This window comes from Oryza sativa, chromosome 7 (genome assembly GCF_034140825.1).
Source record: "Oryza sativa Japonica Group chromosome 7, ASM3414082v1".
NCBI classification, from domain to species: Eukaryota; Viridiplantae; Streptophyta; class Magnoliopsida; order Poales; family Poaceae; genus Oryza; species Oryza sativa.
Window position 1 is genome coordinate 24,916,159 of NC_089041.1, and position 27,470 is coordinate 24,943,628.

The 27,470-nt window shown below is 42.9% G+C and overlaps 2 protein-coding genes across 2 annotated transcripts; both read left to right on the forward strand.

Moving 5' to 3' along the window:
• The first annotated feature begins 8,169 nt into the window (after window positions 1-8,169).
• Window positions 8,170-12,412, forward strand: LOC4343839 (putative methylesterase 11, chloroplastic). The gene is made up of 5 exons (XM_015789531.3): window positions 8,170-8,608; window positions 10,282-10,518; window positions 11,319-11,462; window positions 11,588-11,719; window positions 11,816-12,412. Exons 1-5 carry the CDS (start codon window positions 8,255-8,257, stop codon window positions 12,101-12,103), a joined length of 1,155 nt encoding a protein of 384 aa, XP_015645017.1. The 5' UTR covers window positions 8,170-8,254; the 3' UTR covers window positions 12,104-12,412.
• A 10,077-nt stretch (window positions 12,413-22,489) lies between these two features.
• Window positions 22,490-24,511, forward strand: LOC4343840 (cytochrome P450 78A5). The gene is made up of 2 exons (XM_015790749.3): window positions 22,490-23,510; window positions 23,602-24,511. Exons 1-2 carry the CDS (start codon window positions 22,539-22,541, stop codon window positions 24,205-24,207), a joined length of 1,578 nt encoding a protein of 525 aa, XP_015646235.2. The 5' UTR covers window positions 22,490-22,538; the 3' UTR covers window positions 24,208-24,511.
• Window positions 24,512-27,470: the final 2,959 nt, after the last annotated feature.

The window sequence follows — 27,470 nt, forward strand, 5'->3', positions numbered from 1 at the left end:
CTCTGCTCTCGTTGCCGCTTCCCGCCGACGCCGCTCAAATCGCTGCGCCACCCGTTGCTTCCCGTGCGCGCACGCCATGGTGGCCGACCGGCAAGTCGCCGCCGCCGTCAGCACCTGCCGCGCCTGAGCCCGCGTCTGCCGTCCTGTAGCCGCGCCCTTCCAAACCGCCCCGCCGTCATCGCCGTCGTCATCGACCCGGCCCCGCCACTCCGTGCGCTAGCTTCCAAGGGATGGAGGCAGAGCTCCTCCTCCTCCTGCCTCGTCGCCCTCTCTCCCTCCTTTTCCCAAAGAAGCAAGGGGCAAGCCCCCTTTCTTTCTTCCTTTTTCCCTTTTCTCTTCCACCGCCGGCGTCATCCTCCCTGTCGCCGTTTTGGCCGCTAGCCGGGGCGCCAGCTCGCTGGCTTGACCGCCCAAGGTCGGTTTCCAAACCGACATAGCCGCCCTATAAACCCGAGCCCCTCCCCCAAACCCATCTCCCTCGCTTTCGCCTTCCGCCATTGTCGCCTCGCCCCATGCCCTGTTCGCCGTCGCCCTTCGCCGTCGCGTGCGCCGGAGGAGCCGGTGCGCGCTAGGATCGGAAGGGGACTCCGGGCGCTCGTCTTCTTCCTCTTCCCCGGCCCAAGGCCGGAGAGATCACTCCCGTGCCGTCGGCCTCTCGTCACAGCGCCCCGTCTCGTCTCGGTAGAACACCTCCCCGTTCTCCCTCCTCGCTCTTTCTCCTCCCCTTAGACTCGAACAGTAGCTTGTGTAGCCTCCCCGTAGCTAGCCTGCGCCGCCCCGACCGCTGCCGCCGCTCGCAGTAGGCTCGCCGCCGTCACCGCCGCGCTCGGTAGTAGCCGCCCGTCGCCGGCCTTCCTCGGCGATGTTCCGTCCAATCTGACGCTAGAAACGGATTCCCGGAGTCGCATAGATGCTCTAGCTCGCCCGAATCGATCTCTCGTCACGCCGTCACCAATTTCCCCCTTTCTCGCCGCCGGTTGCCGCCGCTGCAATCCGCCGCCGTCGAGCCCCCTCCGGTGAATCCGAGTTGTTGGCTCGCTTCCTCTCATTTCCCCTTGTCATTCCGGTGTACACCCCGTCGCCCTCGTCGTCGCACGGCGTCCCGGAGAAACCGCCACCGCCTGTCGTCCATTCGCGGCCGGCGCCTTCGTCTTCCTCCCGCCGGCCCGCGTGGTAGCCACAAAGGCGCCACGTCGGCGCTAGCTCGGCCGGACCGGGTCAAGCCGACCCCGGTCAGCCGCTCCCTCCGTCCCCGCTTGCGTGCGCGCGGCCCACGGAGAGCTGAGAGGCAGCGCGTGGGCCACTTGCGCGCCGCGTCCACCGCAAGCCACACGCGTGCACCGCACCCACCCCAACCCTAGCGCCGCGCCGCATGCACCTCGCTCACGGTGAGCCGAGCCGCCGACAAGCGGGTCCCACTCGGGACCACGCGAGGTGGACCCGGCCCACCGGTTCCCCTCCCTCTCTCCCCGCGCGTGCCTTTGGGTCGCCTTCTCGGGCCGGCCGGCCCATTAGCTCGGCCGAGCCGCGCCCCTTCTCTCGGGCCGCACCCTAGCCGCCCGAGGGAAGTCTGTTCCTCCTCCCTCTTTCTTTTGTTTTTCAAAGGGTTTAATTAAATCCTTTTTCCTTTAGACCAAAAATCCAATAATCTTAGAAATTCAATATCTTCTCAACCGTACATCCGTTAGACTCCGTTCAACTTCCAAAAATCCTCAAATCTCGAGATCTACCCAATGGCACGCTTAGAGGTCAATAATAGGACTTTAATTTTGCCGTTTGTTGAGTCGTCTCGTTCGCGTGTAGCTTCGGAGCTCGAAGACCCGGAGTGCGCGGATTTCGAGGATCAAGCTCAAGATCTCGAGCAAGGCAAGTCACCTTTGATCATCTTGCACCTATTATTTAAATCTAAATATTTCTTTTCCGCAAATAATGCATGGATAGGATTAACACAAGAAATTTGGCCACGGCTTGCGAGATAGCCTACCGGCCCCAACTAATTGCTGCAATTACCCTCCTTGAATTATTGAACACTTAAACCTCCTTTGTCGACTGTTGTACTTCGATGTACGGGCCTTCGGGCACGCACGTCGGAGTCCTCCCCTCAAATTTAAAATATCCAACGATGGGTAAAACTTGGGTTTTACAAAATACTTGGAAAAACCCGACGCCTGGGTCGGTGCTTGCGAACTAAATGAATTTCCAAAAATCGCAGACCGGGGGACGTGACGGGAGCACGGTTTTCCGCTCTTGCACTTAAGGACCGATTCCTTTGGAATTTCATCCGAACATATAACAAGTACGACCACATGGGTGGAATGGGACACCCCTGGCTGAGTAATTAGCTAATCAGGGGAGCCCTGATGCCGGGAGACAAGTGAATTCGCCAGGGTGGTGTCGGGGAGGACCCCTGGGCTTCCTGGCACAGTATGGTCTGGGACCTAACCTGTTGTTGGTCTGGGACCCCTCTCGTCGGCATATGGTAAACCTGTGTCAGCTCTCGAAATGCCTTGTCATGAAAGCCTTAAGGTCACCAGACGTGGCTGTTCTCCACGGGCTAGGTGATCCGGGTTAGTAATGTCATGTGGGTAAAGTGTGCCCCCTCTGCAGAGGTTAACAAAATGTTCGAACAGCCATGCCCACGATCATGGGCGGATGTAAGGTGATTCCTTAGCGTAGTTTTGTTCGACTACTGCTTTGTGAAATTGCTGTTGGGAATTTGGGTTCGATGTTTGGAACATCAATAGCTGACGGGATCAGCTAGGCCTGGGTGGCCGTTTGAAAGTTGTGGCCGGGTGCCAATCTTGAATCAATCAAAGACTGATACATTGCACATACTCCGACCGGACGAGATGCACTGTCTCATCCGTGTCGTTTGAGAAGCACTCACTTAGTTGTTTTAAAAAGGAGTTTAACTAAAAATCAATTGTAAAAACAACCTTTCCTTTGAAGCCTTCATTAAACACATAATTCTCATGACTTGCTGAGTACTCCTGTACTCACTCTTGCTCTATATAAATAATCCCCCCCCAGTGGCTGAAGAAGATGAGATGGACCCCGCTGACGAGGAGTTCTTCCAGGAGCAAGTCGGCTATGATGAGTTTTAGGGTTTCGATCTGGTTCCCAAGTCGCGCCTGTGATGTTAGGTCCAAGTCTTGGCTTCCGCTTTCCTCTTTTGTAATGCAGTTGTGAGCTCGGGGTCTGTCCGCAGCCCAACATGACTGTACTCCTAATCTATAATAAAGAGACCTCTGTTGCTGTGATATTCTGTCATCCTGTGATAACAGCTCTATTTCCTGGGACTGGTATCGGTTAACAGGTTAATTTGGAGCGTCATGGGCTGGTTCCGTTCGGGGCTAGTTCGGGGCGTGACAGCGTGACTGGCCGAGTGACAGACGAGACGGTGACAAGCCACGCGTTCTCTAGCCAGGTGTCAGGCGGCGTGCGACAAATATGCCCTGTCATGTCAAGATGATGAGCGGCACAGTGCCTCATAACCATTCAGAGCCGGCTTGACCGCTCTGAACACACCGGGATGGCGTTCCCGGCGCATGCGCACCCAAAATCCACATCCATTAAATGGTGAATGACGGGGATACTCCCCGTGTCAGCCCGTGTCAGCCGACATAATTTGATGGGCCCCGCACGACAGCCGGTGCTCAGACGGTTTTCAAGCTGTAGCACAAGACACACATTTAATATAGAGAACATTTACCCCTTTATTGGATGGCACACCCGGTGTATGTGAGAACCCCTTGGAGTATAAAAGGAGGTTCGTGTCCAGTGAAGGGGGGGGGGGAGGAGGAGTATGAACTCCTAGCCCTTGCTTGTACACCAGAGATTCAGACACTTTCAAAGCTCAGAAAAATCATCATACACAGCAGTAGGGTATTACGCTTCTTAGCGGCCCGAACCTGTATAACCCCTTTAGTCTCACCCTCTTGATCAAGGGCCCGACCCCTAGGGTCATTTCCAATCTTCTCAGTTCCTCGATTTACACTCACTGCCCCCGGCCGAACTAACAAAGGAGGGGCCTCACGGTTCTCCGCTCGAGGAGTTCACCCTCCGACATTCATCATATTAATAGAAGAGAAAAAAAGAATAAAATAAATATATGATGCCAATACAAGGCATATAAATAACATATTTGGCCTCCTAATTTATTAAATAACAACAAGATTCATATATTAGCAGGCTCGTTGGAAGCTCGAGTTCGGCTCGACAAAGCTCGTGAGCTTTAGGAGAGGCTCGGGCTCAGCTCGTTTGAAGCTCGAGCCGAGCTCGAATCAAGCCTAGGACGAGTCGAGCTCGAGCAGCTCGCGAGTCTCGAGCTTTTTTGATAGCCCTAGGTGAATGTGATCGATCGACGCCGAGTCCATCCTGATACCTTGCAGGTGTGCTTCAGCTGACGACGATACCTTGGAGTAGTTTTTAATTGCTACAGCTTCTGATATGATCCCTAGCTCTTTCAGATACTACCTATGTTCTAAAATACGTATAAAATAAACTTATGTCATGTATTTGAAGCTAAAAGTTGCTATATTTTAACAAAGGGTAGTAGTTTAGTTTTTGGTTTAAATTTTGATAATAAAAACTATATAATATATGAAATATACTAGAATTTCAAAGCTTAAAAAAAATTCAATTTCTTCGCATTTTCATCTACTCTTTTTGAAAATCTCCAACTCTTCAGACATGACCTTTCGTGGTCCTGGATGTACGGCCGCGCTGACGCCGTACACTCCAATTAGCTAGGCATTCGTCAATCCCGATGATAAACTTGATCTAATCACCTTAAGGTACTACTACGACTTCCAGCCCATCTTGACATCTTCAGATATAAGCTGATCTCAACTCTGAAACTTGTTTAGATCGGCAAGGAATTCTTCAGACAGCCAACCTACCAGCTGCTATCTAGCTTAATTGGTCCTTCAATTACAACGTTAATTAATTATCGGTACCTCTCTAAATTATATCTGAAAACCAGATCAATGTACCACGGCAGAATCTCCAAAAGCTGATAACGAAGAAGTGATCGATCATCGAGATCGTGCGCCCTCCCCTCACACGTTGTCTATGATTCTGAACATCTGATCGGACGCTGACATGTTGTTGATCTATTGATTAGCTATATAGTTATCATTAGTATCACAAATATCTGTGTTACTTTGTGAGATAAAAGGAAAAGAGAAAGAGAGCTGGAGGAAGATATATATACTAGTACATCGAGTCTCATGGGTTTCATGATATTGTAGATTTGTAGTAATGATGCTCCTCTTCTCCCTTCTCTGCTGGACTTAATTTTTTCTTCAGCTAAAAGTGATGCCCCTGAAGAAACTTCCAGTTCAGCTTTCTCCTTTCTGGTGGTGAACATGTGAGCATCTTTCAGTTGGGCAGATCAAACTGAATGAAATGTAATGTAATCTTTGATCTTTCTACACTGCTAGTGGTGCTGTAAACATAGTTGGAAATTAAACAAGAGGTTGGAACAAAATTGGAGTTGGTAACTGTGGATAGGAGAAACGCCTAGGGGTTTTCCGGCTAGCTCCACAAGGTGGTGGGCTAGACGACCTGGGTTCGAAGTCTCACCCCTTCTAATTATTTGATATTAGGTCTTTCACTAATATTCGCGTAACTGTGAACCCTCACCCCTTCTAATTATTTGATATTAGGTCTTTCACTAATATTCGCGTAACTGTGGGTAGAAGTTACTGAAGGATAAGCTGTGTTAGTGAATGTCTAAAAGATGTCTTTTATCATTCTTTTTTCTGACTATGCAGTAGAGGAGCTGAAACACAGAAGAAGAAGACATTTGTGCATATGTAGTGGGTGAAATGAAGAATTTGACAAGAATTACAATCATGTGAGCTTGATTGCTACTAGACATTTGACAGAGTTGGTGAAGCTTGACAGTCTTTCATAACTTGCAAAATGCTATTATTCTCTCATGAGGAGTGTTGCTTGTATGCTAATCACATGTTTTGTTGCTTAATTAGTCTTTCCACCTTTGGACCACCTAAGTTGTCACAGGTAGTTTTCGGTATGCACAAGCAGCTCAAAAGTACTAAATATAACCGTTCTTTGATCCCATGTACATGTGAGCCAATCATTTTCAGCATTTCTAATTAGCAAATCCAACAACCATGATTTGGGGTGAGTCATGCACATGTACACCTACAACACTAACCTCTACAAAATTGTTTCTTTCCTCTCATCTTCAGGAAACCTAACCTTCACTTCTCTTCTCCTCCCTTCATTCTGGCATCAGTTAAGATCGATTCAGATTATCAAAACACAGAAATTAATCATGCCATCCCGGTCGTCTTAATCCAGAAAAATCATACAGAGGAAGAATTCAGCAGAGATCTGAAGATCCTTTTCTTTTTCTTTTAATTCTTGAGATGGGATCTGAATAATCCTTAATGCAGACATGAATGATGAGAGTAATCTCAATGAGATGTCGTAATCCATTTGTTTTTCTGCTTGGTTTGCATTGGTGCGAGCCATGTACGGCTCCAGAAAAGGCATTGACAAAGATTACCTCGAAGTCTGAAATTAAACACATAAACACGCGAGAGCATGCGAGTTCGTGGAGCCCCTTTCGAGCTAGTTTATCTGATCCTTTCCCGAGATGAGGATCCCAACAACCGAACGAGAGGCCAAGAACAGCAACGATGGCAGCATCAGCCGTATCGACTACAAAATCAAATGGTCATAATGTATAATTTTGTGTATGATGGATTGATAGGGATGCTTGCTTGCTGCCCACTAGCAGATGATTTGCACAAACTGTCATGTGCAGATAGATATATAAGAAAAAAAATTGAGCTAAGAAAATCCCGAGGTTTTCTGTAGCTATGACTATATAAAATGTTGTTTCATTAAAACAGCGATAATTTGTGATGAATGTACGTTTGCATAATTGATCTTTAATTGGTAAAGAATTAATATAAAAATGGACTTGTCCGTACGTATTTAATTACTGAGCAATACTTATTCTTTTAAAAACATGTAATCTTGGACATAGATCTTGTCAAACTTTTAAGATTTCCGAGTTTCGAGATATCGTTATTAACTATTCAGTTGTGAAAAATGCTTTCTGTGATACAAGGCCGTGACAATATATGATCTGTTATCATATCGCCGCAAAATCTCCCTGACCGGAACTTGAAAGCTCAGCATATTCATACCAAGGATTCAAAATTGAACGGCAGGTATGGTATTTTATGTAATGACAAACTTGTACCCCATCGGTTTCGAAACATAGTAAATTAGAATCGGATGGGACATATCCCAATATTATAAATCTGGAGATAAGGCATTCATTTGTTTTTAGATTACTATATTTTAGAGCGAAGGGAATACAAAATAAATGGCGTAGGTGCACAGCCCCTTTAATAAAAAAAAAGCACGGAAAGACTGAATGGCATACCCCAGTGCAATTATATCATATTTTAGTAAATATCAATACATTTATTTTCAACTTTTACAAATCAGAATGCATTTGTTTCTCCACTGTTATAAACTCTAATATAATGATGGCTTAATATACTGAATTGTTTTGAAATAAATAGTATGTAAAAGGTGGATTTATTTTGGAACAGAAGGAAGGAGTACTGCCACTATTATATACAGGAGAAATCTCTGTAGACACTACACTCCATTACAGTACACAGTTGCAACAGTTCTCCAGTACTTCCTCCTGCTGACACTGCTCTTCAGTCTTCGCTGTGCATCATTTGCAGATCGTCTGTTCCATCTATCGAAGACACGTACCATATGACTGCAGAATAAAAACATTATCTACTGGGCATGGAGGAACCCGTTTTTGCTGACCATTTCGCCTTCAGAAAAATCAGCACAATTATTATATATTTAAACTAGAGCTCATGTGATTTTTCTTTTTCAAGCTGAAAAAATCGTGTGAAGCTTCGTCCATCCCTAAATAAATTAAAAAATTTCTTGTGTTTTTTTTATGGTGCTTTCGGATGATCTTCTCAACCAACGTGCCACATTTTCGCAGGAGGGAGAAATTCTTTTTTTTTTGTCAACGGTCAACACTAACCACCAGCAACTGAAACTCTAATTTCGTCAAAAGATGAGGTCCTTTTTGCAAAAGAGAGTAGTAGCCACCAGAAGTATAAATTTTCGTATGCTTTTCCTGCCATTTCTGCCGCGCCATCTCTCTCTCTTGCGCCTTCTCCGACTCGGACTCCGACGAGCAGAAGCCGGCGGCGAGGTCTCCGGCGAGGGCGAGATGGGGTCGCTGATGTCCTGCATCTCCGGGCAGGCACCGTCGGCGTCGCCGCCGCCGGTGGCGAAGCGGCGGTCATCCGTGTCGTCGCGCCGCGGCGGCGGCGGCGGAGGCGCCAAGGCGGTGGCCATCGACGAGGAGGCGCTGGCGGCGGCGGCGGCGCTGGTGCTGGGGCAGAGGAGCTCGTTCGGCGGAGGCGGGGGTGGAGGCGGAGGCGCGTTCGAGCGGTCGGCGTCGGTGCGGTACGCGGCGAGGCGGCAGCAGCAGCAGCAGGGCCCGCCGCTGCCGAGGAGCTCCAGCACGCGCCCCCGCTCCCTCGCCGACCCGGAGCTCCACCCGCAGCAGCTTCTCGCCAAGGTATCTATCCCCTTCTCCTCTCTTGCGTCCCCGGGCTCGCACTGGCGTTGCGTGCGCGCGTGCGCCGCCGCGTGGAATTTTCGGCGCCGTACTCTTTTGACTTCTCCTGTTCTTCCCCCAATCTCGTCGTTGGGCGTACGGGAGCTTCGCGGTTGAAATCTCGCGTCTTCCTCGTGGCTCTGCGTACTCCTTTGGTTGCAGATTGCTCCTCCGCTTCTCATCTCCCCGATTCACTGTACTGAGTAGTACTGAACGGCTTAATTCGTCGATTTTTCTTCCTCTGATTTGGTTACCGTCTACCTGAATCGAGTCCGCTGCGTCCTTCCATCTCGCTCAGCTTGCTTCTATGGCGATTGGCAATTCGGAGTACCAACTGCCAAGTAATAGCAGTTGTGCTTCGCGGTGTGACACTGGCTGGCAAGTGGGGCCCACAAAGATGTAGGTCCCATGCGTCAGAGGGCCCAGGTTGCCGAAGTGAAATGAAATGAATGATCCATTGGATCAATTTGAGCAGGATGTGAAATGATTTCAGATAGTTACTACCTTTTCTTTGACTAGAGTTTCAGTTCTATCCTGGTTGGTGATGGCCTGCTGTTCCATCCAGAGAATCGCCTAATTCTTCGTAATGTGCATGTGGATGAAGTGGGATCAAAGAGAATTGCAATTATAATTTTCCTATCTACAAGAAAGATCTTTTAAGTATCTTTGGGACCCGATGAATCATTAGTCATGTGAACAGGTTGGACAACGACCTGACATTGATTTGGTAAAAGATTTAATAGCAAGCAGGAAATTTCAGTTGTGTGGGTGATAATAATACATATCTGGGTCTGTTTCAGAAGCCCTTTCATGGATAGAGGGCAGTTGAATTCGGTTGTTTTTTATTGTTTCCAGGGAAATTTTCTTGTCGCGTGCATTCATTTTTTGTAGAGTTTGGACAAAGGGTTAGCAGAACACCCAACCTGTGCAATGGTGGGGAATCCTGAATTTCTTTACTTCAAGTTGTTTTTAGTCCTGATACATTCGTGTTGTTCAGTTCTGTTGTTACCAGGATTGGCTTTGTCATAACTGGAAATGGCTGCTGGCGTGGAAAACTAAGCTATCGCGACTTTTATACCTGCATTAGTAACTAATAAGAAAATAAATCCCTAAGCTAATCTTGACTAGCAACTAGTAGTATGACTAGTAAGAACATACCAGCCTGCTAGGAAAGCACGGTTGACTGGGAAGTTTTTGTTTGATATTTTCAATGTCACCTGTCACTTGGTCAGTTAGTTGATGAAGGCGTATGATGGCAGTACTTGTACGACGAATTAGCACCTTGTTTGACTGTTCATTGGTCTCATTGTTTTTCTAGCACTTGTGACTTGTGAGACCCAGAAAAATATCAATCCCGCAGTTTCGACTTCAGAAAACTGGAAGTGCACATACACATAATAATTAGTTTTGTCAGCTCTTGAGCTTTTGTGTTTGATGATTCTACTATTGATGGACTTCATTTTTAAGTATGTTTTAACTTGGTTATCAGAACTCCATATTTTTCTTTTTAATCTCAGTTGCTGCTTGAGCAATACTGATGTTTCAATTTGTGTTTGTCCTGTTGCATAATGTTCAGTCTCTGTTACGTGCATGTAATCACTACCACACTAACCAAAGGAATGCTTCTGAAACAGGATTTGAACACTAAAGATCTTGAAACCAACATCATTGTTCTTGTTCATGGAGGAGGTTTTGGTGCTTGGTGTTGGTACAAGACTATAGCACTTCTTGAGGATAGTGGGTTCAGAGTCAATGCTATTGACTTAACAGGTTCCGGGATTCATTCGTATGATACAAACAAGATTAGCAGTCTCACGCAGTATGCTGAGCCGCTTACATCTTACCTTAAAAGCCTAGGTGACAACGAAAAGGTTTGCTCTCTTCCATGTATTGATTCATGATGAGTTTGCACCATTGAAATAAGTGAACTTCCATTTCGGAGTATTTTAGTAGGCTATTACTAAGTGCTGTTTTACCCCTAACCAATTTCTATTGTCTATGCTGAATACTCTTTATGTCTTGAGTTTCTGACATTGCACTACAGCTTAGATAAAATATGCAAATAGGGGTCATAGTTACTTAGATTTTAGGTGAAATCCTGGAGAGAGCCCTGCTGAAATGGTTGCTCATTTCTTGTATCTTTGAACTTTACACATAATGGTAAATATTAATGTCTCCAGAAGCTCATAAATTTATATTACCAATGTTTGAACATGCTAATTCTAAGGACTTGGGTGTTTCATACAGGTCTCTGTAGCACCCTTTAGCCTGTAATGGTACATTTTACTCTGTGGGGATCATAATTCATTAGAGAAGTTTTGACACTGATGCAATTAGTTTCATGGCTATGTTTCAGAGCTTTAGCATCACTAAGTAGGTCCAATTGTAGTAATTTGAAGCTGGCTACTGCCTCACTATACTTCAATGTCTTTCTCAAATCTGATGATGGATAGGACGTTTATCATTTCTAATGGCTGCCAGAATATTCCTGTGCTATTCTGTGCATATGCCTCATGTTTTCTTGCAATTGTTTGAAATATTTTTGTTGGCACTAATGCTGATATTCTAAAGCAGCATAGGATTATTCTTCGAATAGATTTTTAATGTATAGTTCGATAAACATCAGAGTCCCTGTAATAATATGCATTTTGATTCTTTTGTTATTACACAGGTGATTTTGGTTGGACATGATTTTGGCGGTGCTTGTATATCCTACGCAATGGAGATGTTTCCATCAAAAGTTGCGAAGGCTGTTTTCCTTTGTGCAGCAATGCTGAAAAATGGGCATAGTACTCTTGATATGTTTCAACAACAGGTTCATTTCTATCACAGCATCAACACAATTTTAAAGATAAAAGGAATAGAGCCAAAGTCTTCTGCATTAAAATTTATTTGAATGACAATACACTAATGCCTGTTCATTCTACCCATACAACACAGATGGATACAAATGGTACACTCCAAAGGGCGCAGGAATTTGTATATTCCAATGGCAAGGAGCAGCCTCCCACCGCTATCAATATAGAGAAGTCTTTACTGAAACATTTGTTGTTCAACCAAAGCCCCTCTAAGGTAGGTCTTGTTCAACCATCCCGATCATATCATGAAATCCTAGTTTTTTCAGAATTGGGTTCTAACAGTACATCATTGTGTTCTTGATTCTTGAAGGATGTATCTTTGGCTTCAGTGTCCATGAGACCTATCCCCTTTGCTCCTGTGCTGGAGAAGCTGGTCCTAACAGAAGAGAAGTACGGATCGGTGCGGCGATTCTACGTCGAAACCACAGAAGACAATGCCATTCCACTTCATCTTCAGCAAGGTATGTGCGACATGAACCCGCCCGAGAAGGTTCTTCGGTTGAAAGGCTCGGATCATGCCCCATTCTTCTCCAAGCCACAAGCTCTGCACAAGACCCTTGTAGAGATAGCAACCATGCCACCAGTCAAGGCATCATGAGAGCTGGGGTTTCTCCCTTCAGGTTTCAAGGCTGGTGACTGGCTGATTGCCATTGTTGTGCAGTTGCTTCTTGTATGTAATATGTTGAGAATGGGGGTGTAATGCTTGAGCCAAGATGTTATGGCTTGGAGGTCGTTTATACAGGATGTTTGTCACAGAGGCTCACTGCGTAGCAGCAGAGTAGGGGAGCTCTGATTTTCTATACATGGTGAATCACATCCTCCCAGTGCAGACTGACCTGGAGAAATTGCTAAGATGAAAGATGACGTCGAGAAAATTGCTAGATGAAAGCTGATGAAGTTCCTTTCATCCTTTGTTGTGTTGATCTTTGTCATCTGCTGTTACCATCAACAATTGATGCATGCATATACAATATAAGTAACTTTTCAAATTATATTAGCGGAAATCATGTTAAATCGGCATAAAGGTTGTGGGGCGGCTGATTGGCGTATCTGCACCGGATGTGGGTTTAAATAAACGGAGCTAGCTAGGTGGCACTGTAGCTCATGGACCACTTAAGATTTGACTCAAAGTTAGAAGAAGAGAAGAACAATAGTAGATATATTGCCTAACATGATTACATGATAAAAAAACATAGTGAATCACCTTTTCTCTTCTAAATTCTAGCTACACCACTACCGAGCTATGAAGCTTGGCTTTGCATGCGTGGGCCTATTGGGCCTTATTGGCCTAATAGGTAAAGAACATTTTTTAAAGTATTTTCCAGTTAAGTGATTTAGAATAATTGAAGTTATCCAAAATTTGTGTTTCAAAAGTTATTTTTATAGATTTTTATTTTTTTATTTCAATTTTTAGTCTGTTTGAAATACTTTCCAAATTCGAATAATTTATTGTAATAGAATTTTTCAACTTAAAGTTTCATTTTGAATTTTAAAAAAATCGAATACTTTTTTCTAAAGATCTAAAACTTTCAACTTAAAATTTTTAACTTCCAACCTAATTGTTTTTAAAATCTACCAAAAATTTGAAAGTTTTTTAACTCGAATTATGAAACTTTTTAGTCTAGATTTAAAACGTTCAACACCACATTTTTAAACTTTCAACTCAACTATTGTCCAATTAATAAGTTTAGCGCTAAGAGCGTCTTAGAGACATGCACGGGCCACGGGGTGCGCGACCTGCGCCCCTGGATGGTGCCTGGTGGGCTTTAGCACAATCCACCAAGGAAGAGCAGGCCGTCCTTTACAGGCTGGGCCGCTTGTGGACACCGGGTCCTCAAGAAAGATCCTGACCGTCCATTCTCATGCCCTACGATCGGACAGCCGTTAATTATGCTCTTATTTTCTTTTTCGTGGAAGTAGCAGTAAATTTAGAAATAAATTTAGGATCGAAATAACCGAAATTTCAAACATATTGGATATAAATAGTAGTTACATTCACTCAATAGTTGCCATTTGGTAGTAGATTTTTTTTTTTTTTTGCTTTAGGACATTCATAGTTTTCTAGATATTACTTTGCCCAATAATGTATAATCTATGTATCTATACATATTGTAACAATATTATGTTTGTGTAAGTATTTTTTTATGCAACTCTATGGTCTATACATATAACAATTTTCATGTATTTGTACCCTATACTATTTAACATGTTAGCAGTGGTGGTGTCCATTCCCATACCACCCCTAGCGCTGAAATTTGGACCTCACATTCTATACTATTACACCATTTTTTAACTAGTCATCTCCTATTTTATTATTGGCTCTATTCAAATTTTAAAATCACCTACTTGTTTAATAAAAATTATAGTGCTACTTGGATTAAATGAGTGCTTATTAATTGATTTATAAGGTAGAAACTCAATTTTTTTCCATTGTAACGCAGGCCCTCTAGGCTAGCTAGTCCAGTTAAACATTAATTTGAAGAGATATACAGTTGAGTGCTTGCTTTATGTATCTTTTGGAGGTACTACATACATGATTACATAAGTTGTTCAAAATAAACTGATAAGCAGATTGGCAATGGCAGAGCTTGAATTAACAGAAGGACAGGGGGTTCAATCTGATGTATTAATATGGGCCAATGTGGGTTGCGAATGCAGCTTTGCTTCAGATTAATTTTTATGAGGAAAATTGTAGTGTTTTGCTTCTCAAACCGCTCCTGTCTTCCACTTAGACTTGTAATTTCACTTCTGACTTTTTCGATGTTTCTCTGTACCAGTACCTGTGCGATCTAAACAATTGTGTCAGTATGTAGTGAGCAGCCTTAACAAAACTGTTATCACAGTGTGACACATTATAATTGTCTTCCTTTCCTGAGTATATGTGGTCTTTTGGTTTGAATGTAGATGTCAGATTTAATTCATTTCTAAAGAAAATGTGGTCTTCTAGCAACAAGCTAGTTGAGAAAGATGGTGAATTAAAGCTAATTTTCAATCTCTCAAGAAAGTAAACCATATGATCATCCATAATTTCCTCTTAATACGATGATATAAATCTCCACTTAAGCTTCTAAATATACCATTAATTATTTATGAGTACTCATTTTTTGTTTCGGCCAATTCATAGCCGCTGCTACTCATTATTTATGAGAGTATATATAGCTAGCTTGCATCTAGTGATATGATCGAGCTAGCATTCGAGCCACAGCTCAAAACGAGGCCAAGATCATACGCGTCGCCGGATCATTCCCACACGTGTGAGAATTGAACCCAAAAAAAAAAGAGTACGGTATTTGCTAGTGCAGCTAAAAGCTACGAATTGAATATGATATCGATATTGTGTAGAGTATGGACGATACATGGAATCTCATCTCATCTGATCATCATGATCTCCTGGATGAAAATACAATGTACATGAATAGAGAGAGGGCTTTTGGTTTTGGGTGGAGAAATGGAGCAACACTCCTTGACATTTGAGCCCCATCTTATAATATGAATTCAATGAAAAAAAATGGAAAGGAGAATAGAGCCACGTGGCAACACCGACTTCGCGGAAGAGGCTCGACGAAACGATCTTGTGCGTGCGCGTGCAGCGATCTAGGAACGCTCTTGCGTGCGTGAGTGCACGGGCCACCGGGTGTCCAGAAGTTTCTTCGTGAATATATCGATCGAGCAATTAGGCCCATGGACCATGGCTCAGCAGGCCGTGCGATGGCACAAGAACATGTTGGGTGATTTAGGCCTTGTTTAGTTTCTAAAACAAAAACTTTTCACCCATCACATCGAATGTTTAGAAATATGTGTGGAGTATTAAATGTGAAAAAAAAACTCAATTACACAGTTTGCATGTAAATTGCGAGACAAATCTTTTAATCCTAATTGCACCATGATTTGACAATGTGGTGCTACAGTAAACATTTGCTAATGATGGATTAATTAGGCTTAATAAATTCGTCTCGCGGTTTCCTGACGGAATCTATAATTTGTTTAATTATTAGACTACGTTTAATACTTCAAATGTGTGTCCGTATATTCGATGTGACAATCAAACCCAATTTTTTTCCCCAACTAAACAAGCCCTTAGAGAGACCAAACTTTACATGGATGAAATGAGATATTACGCATACATGTAGGATGTTCTATATGCAAACACCCGTTGCATGCTGATCGATGCATGAACTTTCACATTCAGTGGTCCGTACTCCCTACTTTGTACGCACAGCTCCGATTAATTATCACTTTCCTCGTTCCGCATTATAAGATATTTATTAAGCCCTTCAATCCCTCATCTAGATTCCCTAATATCCATATGAATTTAAACACATATATGAAACACATACGTTGATCCATGTATATTTTTTTTTCAAAACCCAAAACGTATTATAGTATGAAACATAAATTTATTCAAAACCTAAAACATCTTATACACATACATTGATGCATATATGAATTTATTAAAACCCTAACAAAATAGAAATTTGTTCAAAACCCAAAAGATCTTCTATCCGATTGTTACCCCACCGGGCCCACGCCTAGGCTCACTAAACCATACGTGGCTTTTGCCATGCGCATGCGCTTTTCTAGTAATGTTAAAGTCCTAGCTTGACAGTATTTGACATCGGAAGAAATTGATGAACTGTGTTTCGAACTAGTTCCACCATTTACTCTTATAGCTTATTGTACGTAGCCAAAATTTAAATTTTTAAATTTATTTTTGGGTTTTGTTCCATCGTACTTTACTTTTTTTTTCAACATTTACTTTTAAACCACAAATAACACACTATAACATCATATATATATATATATATATATATATATATATATATATATATATATATATATATATATATATATATATATGCCTCCTGATTAAAACCCGGAAATATGATTTTTGTATTTAAATGTGTCCTATTGATCTCCTATGCTAAATGAATCGTGTTTTAGGCTAGATATCTTTTAAGATGTTACTAATTTCTAATATTTAACCAAATTTTATCATAAATTCTAAATATTTATGACATAAGATAGAGTAGTTTGATATAGACAAGTCAAACCCACGTGGGATAAGTGAAAGACACATGAGTCAAGATAAACTGTGAAATCAATAAAGGGCCAAGTTTTACGTGATTATCAGAGATGATAGCGGGTTTTACTAGGTTAGGCATAGAGAAAAAAGAATTATACGATATATGTAACAGTTTTCAAAGATTCTTTTTATCAAAATTTATTTATTCTATTTAATTATATATATATAGCTCAACTTGTATTATCGCTACCCGTCAATAACATTGCTCATCGCAATAACCAAGCAGTTATCGCCGATAAAGTTACAACCCTAGTTAAGAGACAATTAGCCGTAGAATTTCACTCTCTTTTTGTCCACACCACTTCCATCAAACCTTAATTTGGCATCTCAATTGAAAAGTTAATAACCTCTCCCTTTTTTTCTGCATGCGATGCGTTGCTACATTGTACATATATACATCTATAGCAAGTTCAATTGGCCCGACCGTTACGTACGTAGAGATCGTAATAATTAACGCACAAAGACACAAAATGGAGGGTACAGTTAACCTATATATCCAGCATCCAAGCAGCTGGCTGGCCTGGCTATCAACCACAGCTGACACTAACAGCTAAGCTAGCTAAAAGCAGCCACCGGCGAACCGAAGGTTAACCGTACGTCGGCGTCGCGGTCTCGCGGAGAGCCCTGAGAATGTAGAGAAACCGATCACCGATGTATTATTTTCCTATTATGCACATACAATTTCAGTTCTTACTTGATTCAAAATTGTTTACTGCGGCTATGTTTTACGGTGGATAGATGTGATTACATTTTTTTTATATATTTGCTCTTTTGTTTTGAAAAAGAAAATCTTTTGCTTACTAAATTCTATAACTCTTTCGGTGGAAGGCGACGTACCATTGATAGCGAGACGTGTAGGAATTTCGTTAATCCTAATACATGTTGACCTTTTCTCTAAGATGTGGTTATAGGAGTATAAGGTCTGTATATATTCATAAGGGGTGAGTATGCTTTCGTATATGAGTATATGCATTTGTACTATGTTTTTTTTTAAAAAAAGTGGAACATTAATTCCTCGTGATCAAATGTGGGACATTGACTGACATATGGATTTAATAATTATTTACTTGTCCACAAATAACTTACCTTGTCATTTTTACTGGAGGTAGATGAACTCAAACCATTATTTATAAATAATCTTTTATAAATGTCGGTTCCGTACAAGCCATACGCTACAGTTTCACGTCTTAGGAGATGTTAGCTTTTTTTGCATGCTTGACTTCACGTGAGGAAATGCATGAGTTTTATAAATGTATCGTACAAGTTACAGGTTATAAATGTTTATTGTTTTTGAAGCGGTTAAATTAAACCACGTAACGACTAAAGTAAGTTGCACAACTAAGATTTGCATGCACACAATTTGACTTGTTCCTTTAATGGTGATACATAAAAAAAAATCATCTGCCTTACCCATGATGAAAATAATTAAACCACATCTAAGAAAGAGTAGGGATTATAATGCTATGCAATTGAATTGGATTGTTCAAATTCTAAATCAAACTGTTCCACTTCTATCTACATGACCTCTTTGTATAAATTTTATCATGGTGAAATAGTAGCAAGGTGGCTAAATTAACATAGGCTGCTAGGGAGGTCGAGTGAGGGGTATATAGAGAAAGGTCGAGGAGGAGGTAGATCATTGCGGTGGACGACATGGAGATGATCCCTTCTAAACTCTAAACTTGTTTCAATCATATTCTATATAGTGAAAGTATCATCTTTTAAGGAATCGAAAGGTTGGTCTCTTAAAAAAAAGTTTAAGATACCACCACTTTTCATGAAATTTGACTGAATGATGTGCTCTATATCAAATATTTGCATATATATGTCCCAAATCAAGACCACATATGGCAAGTGAACAACACACGAGTAGTTCAAAACAACCACGGAGTCAGCGGAGGACCAACTTACACGTGATTACAGATAGAAAAACGAGTTTTACTAGGTTTAGATAGAGTGAAAATTTTCTTTTATAATGAATCTCGACAGACAGTTAGTGGCGCAACACACAATTTAAGAGACAATCAACAATAGAATTTCACACTCTTTTTTACCCACACCACTTCACTTCCATTATCGTAAAACCATGATTTGGCATCTCATCAACTAAAACGTTAACACCTCTCCCCTTTTCCCGGCGAACTGCTCGCCTGGCCGATGCATGCAACCCGTTGCTATACATTGTACAGTACATCTATAGCAAGCTAGCTTCCACTGCTCTGCCGTTTCAATTCGCCTGTAACGTCCAGACCGTAATAACGCACAAAGGCACAAAAATGAAGGCCAAATGGCCAATTAGCTAGCTGTCCTGGATTAGTAGCTGCCACAGTCCACAGCTAAGCAGCCACCGGCAAACCGAAGGTTAGCCGTCGGCGTCGCGTCTGGTACGATCGAGCCCTGAGAACGTGGAGAAACTGATGTGATTATTTCCTACTCCATGTATATGGACATATAATTTCAGTTCTTTCTTGATTCAAAAATTGTTTGGTGGTGTTGTGTTTTACGGTGGATAGAGGGTTACATATATTTATATTTGTATTTTCTTGTTTTGCAAAAAAAAAACTCCCTCCATCCCAAAATATAACAATTTTAGGGTGGATGGGACGTACCATAGTATTATGAATTTGGACATAACCCCTATCCAGATTCATAGTACTAGAATATGTCCCATCTACCCAGAAGTTGTTATATTTTGGGACGGGAGGAGTATTTCTTTGCTTATTAAATTATGGAATTCTTTCAATAGTAAACGATGTACGTACCCTCAAGAGGGAGATGCCTGTAGTGATTTTGTTGATTTCAAGATACGACAACTCACTCGGTCGAAGGTGCTTATAGGGGTAGGATTTGCATGCTTTAATAAAAGTGAGTGTGTCTACATATATAAGCGTCTACATTAGTTACTATTTCAAAAAAAAATTGAGACATTGACTGACACGTGGATTTACTTAATTATTTACTTGTTCACATATAATTTAGCTTGTCGGTTTTTCATTGGAGGTGGATTAACTTGGACCGTTATTTATTAAATAATCTTTATTTAGAATATGTTGGTTCCGTACACATATGGTTTAACATCTTACCAGATGCTTTACGTATACTTGATTTCTACGTGAGGAAATACATGAGTTTCATATATTTATAATTAATGTATCGTACAAGTAGCATGTATGAACCGTTTAATGTTTTTGTGGCGGTTAAATTAAACCACATAACGACTAAAAGTAAGTTGCATTACTAAGATTTCGCATGCACATAATTTGGCTTGTTCCTTTGATAGTAATACTTAAAAAAAACATTGATCGTCATCTGCCTTACTCATGTTGGAAATAACTAAATTACATCTAGAAAAGATAAGAGCGTTAAATACTATATAATTTAATTAGGCCATTCAAATCTAAATCAAACTGTTCCACTTCTATCTATATCTATATGACCTTTTTGAGGCAAGTTGTCGCATGGTGAAGATAGTAGCAAGGTGGCTAAATTTACATAGGTGGTCAGGGAGGAGGAGTTTGTCAACAATAGGGTATAGAGGAAGGTCGAGGAGTAGGTAGATTGTGGTAGAAGATATGGAGATGCTCCCTTCTAAACTAGTTTTAATCCTATTCTATATAGTAAAAATATCCTCTTTTAAGGAATTGAAAGGTTGATGTCCAATTCATAATATTTGATTGAATCATGTCCTATATATTAAACATTTATGATAAGATTTTTTTAAAAAAAATACACAAGAAGAGCATCTTTGTATTAAGAGAAGTAAAGTTTATTTACAGATAAAACGAAAAATGTTTTACTACCTCTCTTCTAAAAAGACTTTATTTTCTTTTACCATGAATATACACAGTACTTAAAGAAACAACTCGTTTATTACCACAACACTCTACCATCAACCTTTGATTTGGCATCTCAAATAAAAAACGCTAACCTCTCCCCTTTCCCTGGGCGCCTCTTGGCCGCTGCATGCAACCCGTTGCTAGTACACTGTGTACTGCTCCATCTGTAGCAAGCTTTCACTGCTCTTCCGTTTCAATTTTGCCCGTTGAATCCGTCGAGACTGACCGTAATGACGCACAAAGCCAAATTAGCTAAGCTGTGTCCTGCCTAAGTAGAGTTACTACCACAGCTAAGCAAGCATCGATCACAGCCACCGGCGAAATGAACGGAATTAAGGTTAACATGCAGTCACCGGCGAGATGAGTATCCTGAGAACTTGGAACAAACCGATGCAAATCTCTCTGGCCCCAACTGGCCATGGCCATGAATTCGTGCTCGATTCCGTGTCATTTTGCAGTAGCCACACAAGAGTTTCGGTTTTTATTCCAGCCTTTTTTTTGCTTTGGTTTTTGTACTAGCTAGCTAGTATTATGAGACTTTGCAAAGGCGCCATACTATGTGTATTGCAATTCAATGCAGTTTTTTTTCTGCTGCATTTATATTTCAGTTTTAATTTAGCGCCACATTTTGTTGCTTTCCTACGTAAAGCCTGGACGCAGTTAACACAGCAGCTAGCTTGCTAGCCTGTGACACAATAGCAACAGCTGGTAATTGTAACTGAAAATTTCTGTTTCAAAGAAGAAAAAAAAAGAGGTATAACTGGAGAAAAAAAAGCCTGGACGATGGTTTTAATCTTGTTAGGTGTGACTTAATTACCGAATACACACCAAAGATTGAATGAACACTACATGACAGTGTCTTCCTGTGACAGGCGTTGAAATCCCTATTATGGAGATGGTTTTCTTCCTTAATTCGAAAATTGTTTGGTGCCGTCAATTAGTGAAATTGTGGACATGTTTTACGGTTGACAGAGGATTACATGTATTTATGTTTTATATTTTCTTGTTTCACAAAAGAATATATATTTCTTTGCTTACTGAATTGTGGAATATTTTCGGAAAAAAAATACGGGACATTGAGTAATCGACGTGAATATCTAATTAATTATTTACTATCTCCGTGCACGAGTAACTTAGCTTGTCGGTTCTGACTGAGGTAGATGTCCTTTAGCTGTTAATTTTTTTAAAAAGCATTTCTCTTTTTTAATGTCGGTTCCGTACAAGCTATACACGTGGTTTCATGTCTTGGCGCTTTATCTTCGACTTCGACGTAACAAGCTGCATGAGTTTTGTGCACGTCTTTAAATGTTATAGTACGTTTCATATTTGAACCGTTACGGTTCTGAGGCAGTTAAATTAAACCACGTAACGACTAAAGCTGAGTTGCATGAGTAAGACCCCACGCGCACGTCATTTGCCTTGTTTATCTAGTGGTAATACCTAAAAGAACCGCCAATCAACCGCCTTACTCATGTTAAAAATAATTAAATTTTATCGAGGAAAGATGAAAGATAAGGGTGCTATGATACTTTATATACAATTTAATTAGACCGCAAATCCTAGATCGAGGTGACGCCACTCTATATCGTTCCACATCCGTCTATATGATATCTTTATATGTATGTCGTTCCACATTCTTATATACTCCCTTCCCTCTGGTTAGTTCCATTTTGAACTAACCAACATCAAATTTAAAAAAAACAGTGGTATCATGATATTTTTTAGGTTTAAGTTAGATTGAACGGCATGGAATTGAAATGTTGTTCTCTTAATTTTATTTTACACTATCACACCATTACAAATTCCAAACTCTTGTTCTAAACAGGCACCATCTTTTTCAGTTACATCTACACTAATTTCAATAGTAATGCCATTATTATGTAGTCCTATATTTAAGGAAGAAACTAATGATATATACGCAGATATTGTTAATAATGACCCTTTGATTACGCTATCATTACTGACAATGACATGTGGGGCTAGAGTGTCAGATAATTGGAGGTCCAAATTTTTGGAGTGGCAAAATGGTCTATTTAAAGCACCAGGTGTTTATTAGCTTCTCTCCACGTCTTCTTCCTCCCAAGAAAACTCCTCTCACTTCGCGAACGCTTCCCATGGCGCTCTCCTCCATGGCCGCGGCGCAAGAGAGCTCCCTCCTCCTCTTCCTCCTCCCGACGTCGGCCGCCTCCGTGTTCCCGCCGCTCATCTCCGTGGTCGTCCTCGCCGCGCTCCTCCTGTGGCTCTCGCCGGGTGGCCCCGCGTGGGCGCTGTCCCGTTGCCGTGGCACGCCGCCGCCGCCGGGCGTGGCGGGGGGCGCGGCCAGCGCGCTGTCCGGCCCTGCCGCGCACCGCGTGCTCGCCGGGATTTCGCGCGCCGTCGAGGGCGGCGCGGCGGTGATGTCGCTCTCCGTCGGCCTCACCCGCCTCGTCGTGGCGAGCCGGCCGGAGACGGCGAGGGAGATCCTCGTCAGCCCGGCGTTCGGCGACCGCCCCGTGAAGGACGCGGCGAGGCAGCTGCTGTTCCACCGCGCCATGGGGTTCGCCCCGTCGGGCGACGCGCACTGGCGCGGGCTCCGCCGCGCCTCCGCGGCGCACCTCTTCGGCCCGCGCCGCGTGGCCGGGTCCGCGCCCGAGCGCGAGGCCATCGGCGCCCGCATAGTCGGCGACGTCGCCTCCCTCATGTCCCGCCGCGGCGAGGTCCCCCTCCGCCGCGTCCTTCACGCCGCGTCGCTCGGCCACGTCATGGCGACCGTCTTCGGCAAGCGGCACGGCGACATCTCGATCCAGGACGGCGAGCTCCTGGAGGAGATGGTCACCGAAGGGTACGACCTCCTCGGCAAGTTCAACTGGGCCGACCACCTGCCATTGCTCAGGTGGCTCGACCTCCAGGGCATCCGCCGCCGGTGCAACAGGCTAGTCCAGAAGGTGGAGGTGTTCGTCGGAAAGATCATACAGGAGCACAAGGCGAAGCGAGCTGCCGGAGGCGTCGCCGTCGCCGACGGCGTCTTGGGCGACTTCGTCGACGTCCTCCTCGACCTCCAGGGAGAGGAGAAGATGTCAGACTCCGACATGATCGCTGTTCTTTGGGTAAGTCTCCTCGTCGTCGTCTTCGTCGTAAAGCTTGAGAAGGAAACGTCCATGGCGTTTTCATGGATTGGTTTCTTGTTTTTTTCTTCAGGAGATGATCTTTAGAGGGACGGACACGGTGGCGATCTTGATGGAGTGGGTGATGGCGAGGATGGTGATGCACCCGGAGATCCAGGCGAAGGCGCAGGCGGAGGTGGACGCCGCCGTGGGGGGACGCCGCGGCCGCGTCGCCGACGGCGACGTGGCGAGCCTCCCCTACATCCAGTCCATCGTGAAGGAGACGCTGCGCATGCACCCGCCGGGCCCGCTCCTGTCGTGGGCGCGCCTCGCCGTGCACGACGCGCGCGTCGGTGGCCACGCCGTCCCCGCCGGGACGACGGCGATGGTGAACATGTGGGCGATCGCCCACGACGCCGCCGTCTGGCCGGAGCCGGATGCGTTCCGCCCGGAGCGCTTCTCGGAGGGGGAGGACGTCGGCGTGCTCGGCGGCGACCTCCGCCTCGCGCCGTTCGGCGCCGGCCGCCGCGTCTGCCCTGGCAGGATGCTGGCGCTCGCCACCGCCCACCTCTGGCTCGCCCAGCTGCTGCACGCCTTCGACTGGTCCCCCACCGCCGCCGGCGTCGACCTGTCCGAGCGCCTCGGCATGTCGCTGGAGATGGCGGCGCCGCTCGTGTGCAAGGCCGTGGCTAGGGCCTGAGCCCTAGCCGCCGCCGCCGCCATTATTGCCATTGATGTGGCTAGCGACGTTGTCGTGCTCGCATCCATACTCCTCCATAGGCAACTCGTCTAGCCAATGAAGAAAGCTACTATCTATCTATCTATCAAGCTAGCTGCTACTATCACAAACCGCATTTCGGCATCATCTTAAATTAGCTCTTAGGGGTGTAGGCGATTTTGGTTTCCCCCAAAAATTTGCTTTGCCAGTCTTTTGGTTTAAATCGAGGCATTAGTTGTGAAACATCATGAGAAGTTATTTAAATCTGAGGAATTTTGTTTGAACCTTTTCTGGTGTGCTAAATGGATCGTGCTTTGAGTATCTTATTATTCTGAATGTGTTATGTAGCTACACTCTCCTGAATCATGTGTTAACCATGCAATATTTCTCCAGTTGGCTGTCAGTTTATCAGCGTCTTGTGAATGCCGTTCATGAGAAATCTGACCATCTTCCAAATGGTTTCATCAGTTTGCTGTGATAATTAGGTTATGTTTCATGTCAGTATTATCTCTGCATTGTGTTTGTTTTATACAAGTATACTGCAACATATATAACCTTTGTACACCATGCTAGTACTGTGACATTTTCAGGTTGCATTTCTTTCCTTTTAAGACTATGAAAGATTGCGTTATGTAACAAACATTCTATTCTTCTAATATATTGACGTGCAATCCTTTTGCGCGTTCGAGAAAAAAAAAAAAGACTATGAAAGATTAAGTTACTGAACTTCCACTAAGTATATGGCCATATGGTCTAACCTATCTCTAGAGATTAGTCACAAATCTGTTTTGTTTTGTCAAGTTGATATCCTTTTTTCTTTCTGAATGAAATCAAGATTATGTCCTTGGAACTGCATTTTGATGCTGGTCTGCATTAGGCTAAATCTCTGAATCTAGAGCCATTGCATGCTCTTGCCTGTTGCCTAATTGTAGTGCTCCGAGCATCAGATTCATGTCAGCATCAAAACTTGCTTCTTATTTCTTATCGTCGACTCATCCTTGATCAATGTGGCCAACAAAGATTTGTGAGCGCTAAGTTGCATCCACGTGTTGATCATGCATATAAACGCAAATGGGTCATTTTCTGGAATCAAGAGGATTTGGCCAACTCGCTTTTCGTTGTCACAAGGTCTACTACTAGGGTCTCATCCAAAAGATTCAACCTAAGAAGATTTGATAGCAATGTGCTGTTGCTGTTATGTTAAGATTGTTAGGATCACAATCTGTTTACAGCATTACATCCTGACAGCCATTCTCAGTGGGACTGGAAGTACAAAACGTGGTGTTCAGAACAGTAATTTTCAAGGTAGAGATTGCTGATATATATGAGAATAATTTCTTGGCTATCATATTAATGTTACCAACACAAGGTTTGTACCTTAATCTTCATAGATTTTTCATGGTGACTCGCTCATGCTAGTCATGACTTGATGAATATGCAAGGAGCAGTCTTCAGGGATGTTACTGTCAGACAGGGCCAGGCATCTGAAGACCATCTGTCTAAGTGACAGGAAATCTTCAGGCTTCAGAGAACAGTCAAGATTCACTTAATTAAGATGGCCTGTGGCTGATCTAGGTAGTCATTAGTCAACCAAATTTCTTCATGTTCCTTTTCTTTTCCTTCCTATCTTACACTAACATAGTAACATCCAGACAGTCACGTATCCTCCTCCTTTGTGTTATGGTGAGACTAACTGTGTTCTGGAAGGTGTGAAATCCCTCACCAAAATGGCTGAAGAATTGAGAATTCAGAAGCCATGGCAGAAGTGATCATGTGCATGATGAATTGATGATAATATATCAGGGGGCCCTCATCTGGTCATCTCACCTGCCTCTCTCTTTTCTCTTTTTCTGAGACCCAAATCTTGCATAAGACTTCTGTGATTAGACAGGAATCTTGTATCCTTTCCCCCTATGGAAAGAAGCCTCCATTTTGTGATATATGGCTCACATTTTTATTCCTGATCAGGGGCAAGATCACAAAAAGGTGCTTCACTGTTGACCCATCACTACCACTTTTGTGGATTTGCTTGATGGCGTGATGCATAATTTCTCTATAGTCAAAAGTCAAGCATATTTTGATAGTGGTTGAGAAAGTACCGTGAGGTAAAGTACCTTATGCTATATCACAAGTCCATAACACCGGAAACATATAGGATGAGTTTTTTTCTTAACTTTCCCAACTCACATCTCTCGTGTTACCCGCGCACGTATTTTAAACTGCTAAACGATATATTTTTTGCAAAAGTTTTCTATACGAAAGTTGCTTTAAAAAATCATATTAATCCATTTTTCAAAAAAAAGCTAATACTTAATTAATCATACGTTAATGAGTTCCTCTATTTTACGTGCATCAAGGATTAGTTCCCAACTGTGTATGCCGAACACAGCCATAGTTCTCAAGACACGTAAAAAACATAATAAACATAATAACTTTTTTGAGAATCTCTACCTTCTTGAATAATCTAAATTATTGCCTATAATTCAGCAGCCAAACGCTAAAAAACTTAGACTTTTCAGATCCTCAGAAGTTTGCTACTCACCATCTACTTCATACAATCTCGAGCTCTCTTAAACAGGGCCTCAAGGATAATTTTGCCTCCAAAGCCTCAAAAAGATACCCAAATCCTCCTCATGGCGACCTTTTGTCAACTCTTGGAACAGAGAAAATGGTCAGGTCGTTTGTCACACGATCAAACAAAGTAGAGAGAAAGAAAAAAGAAGGAAAGAAAGGATGGGATTGGGTTGTTTTTCCCCTGGACAGAAAAAGAACAGGGCCCAGCCCAACTACCACGACGGCACGACCTGAATTTGTGGTTAGCTGTAGATGTTTTCATGGCACACCTTCCACGTGCAAACTTATATATATATATATATATATATATATATATATATATATATATATATATATATATATATATATATATAGAGAGAGAGAGAGAGAGAGAGAGAGAGAGAGAGAGTACTTGCCACCAGCAGCTTAGTGTAATTATATGCTCGAATAATAAACTGAAGAAAAAGTGAACAAGTGGTTGGTGCTGTGTAACACAGTACTAGTGTTCTTTGGTTGAAGATTGAAGGAAGATTTAGCTCGCTTTTCATGTACATATTTTCCAAACTATTAAACGGTCTTTTCTAAAAAATATTTATATATAAAGTCGCTTTAATAAAACCATACAAGTCCATTTTTCAAATCTAAAATGATTAATACTTTATTAATCGTATATTAATGGCTAATCTCGTTTT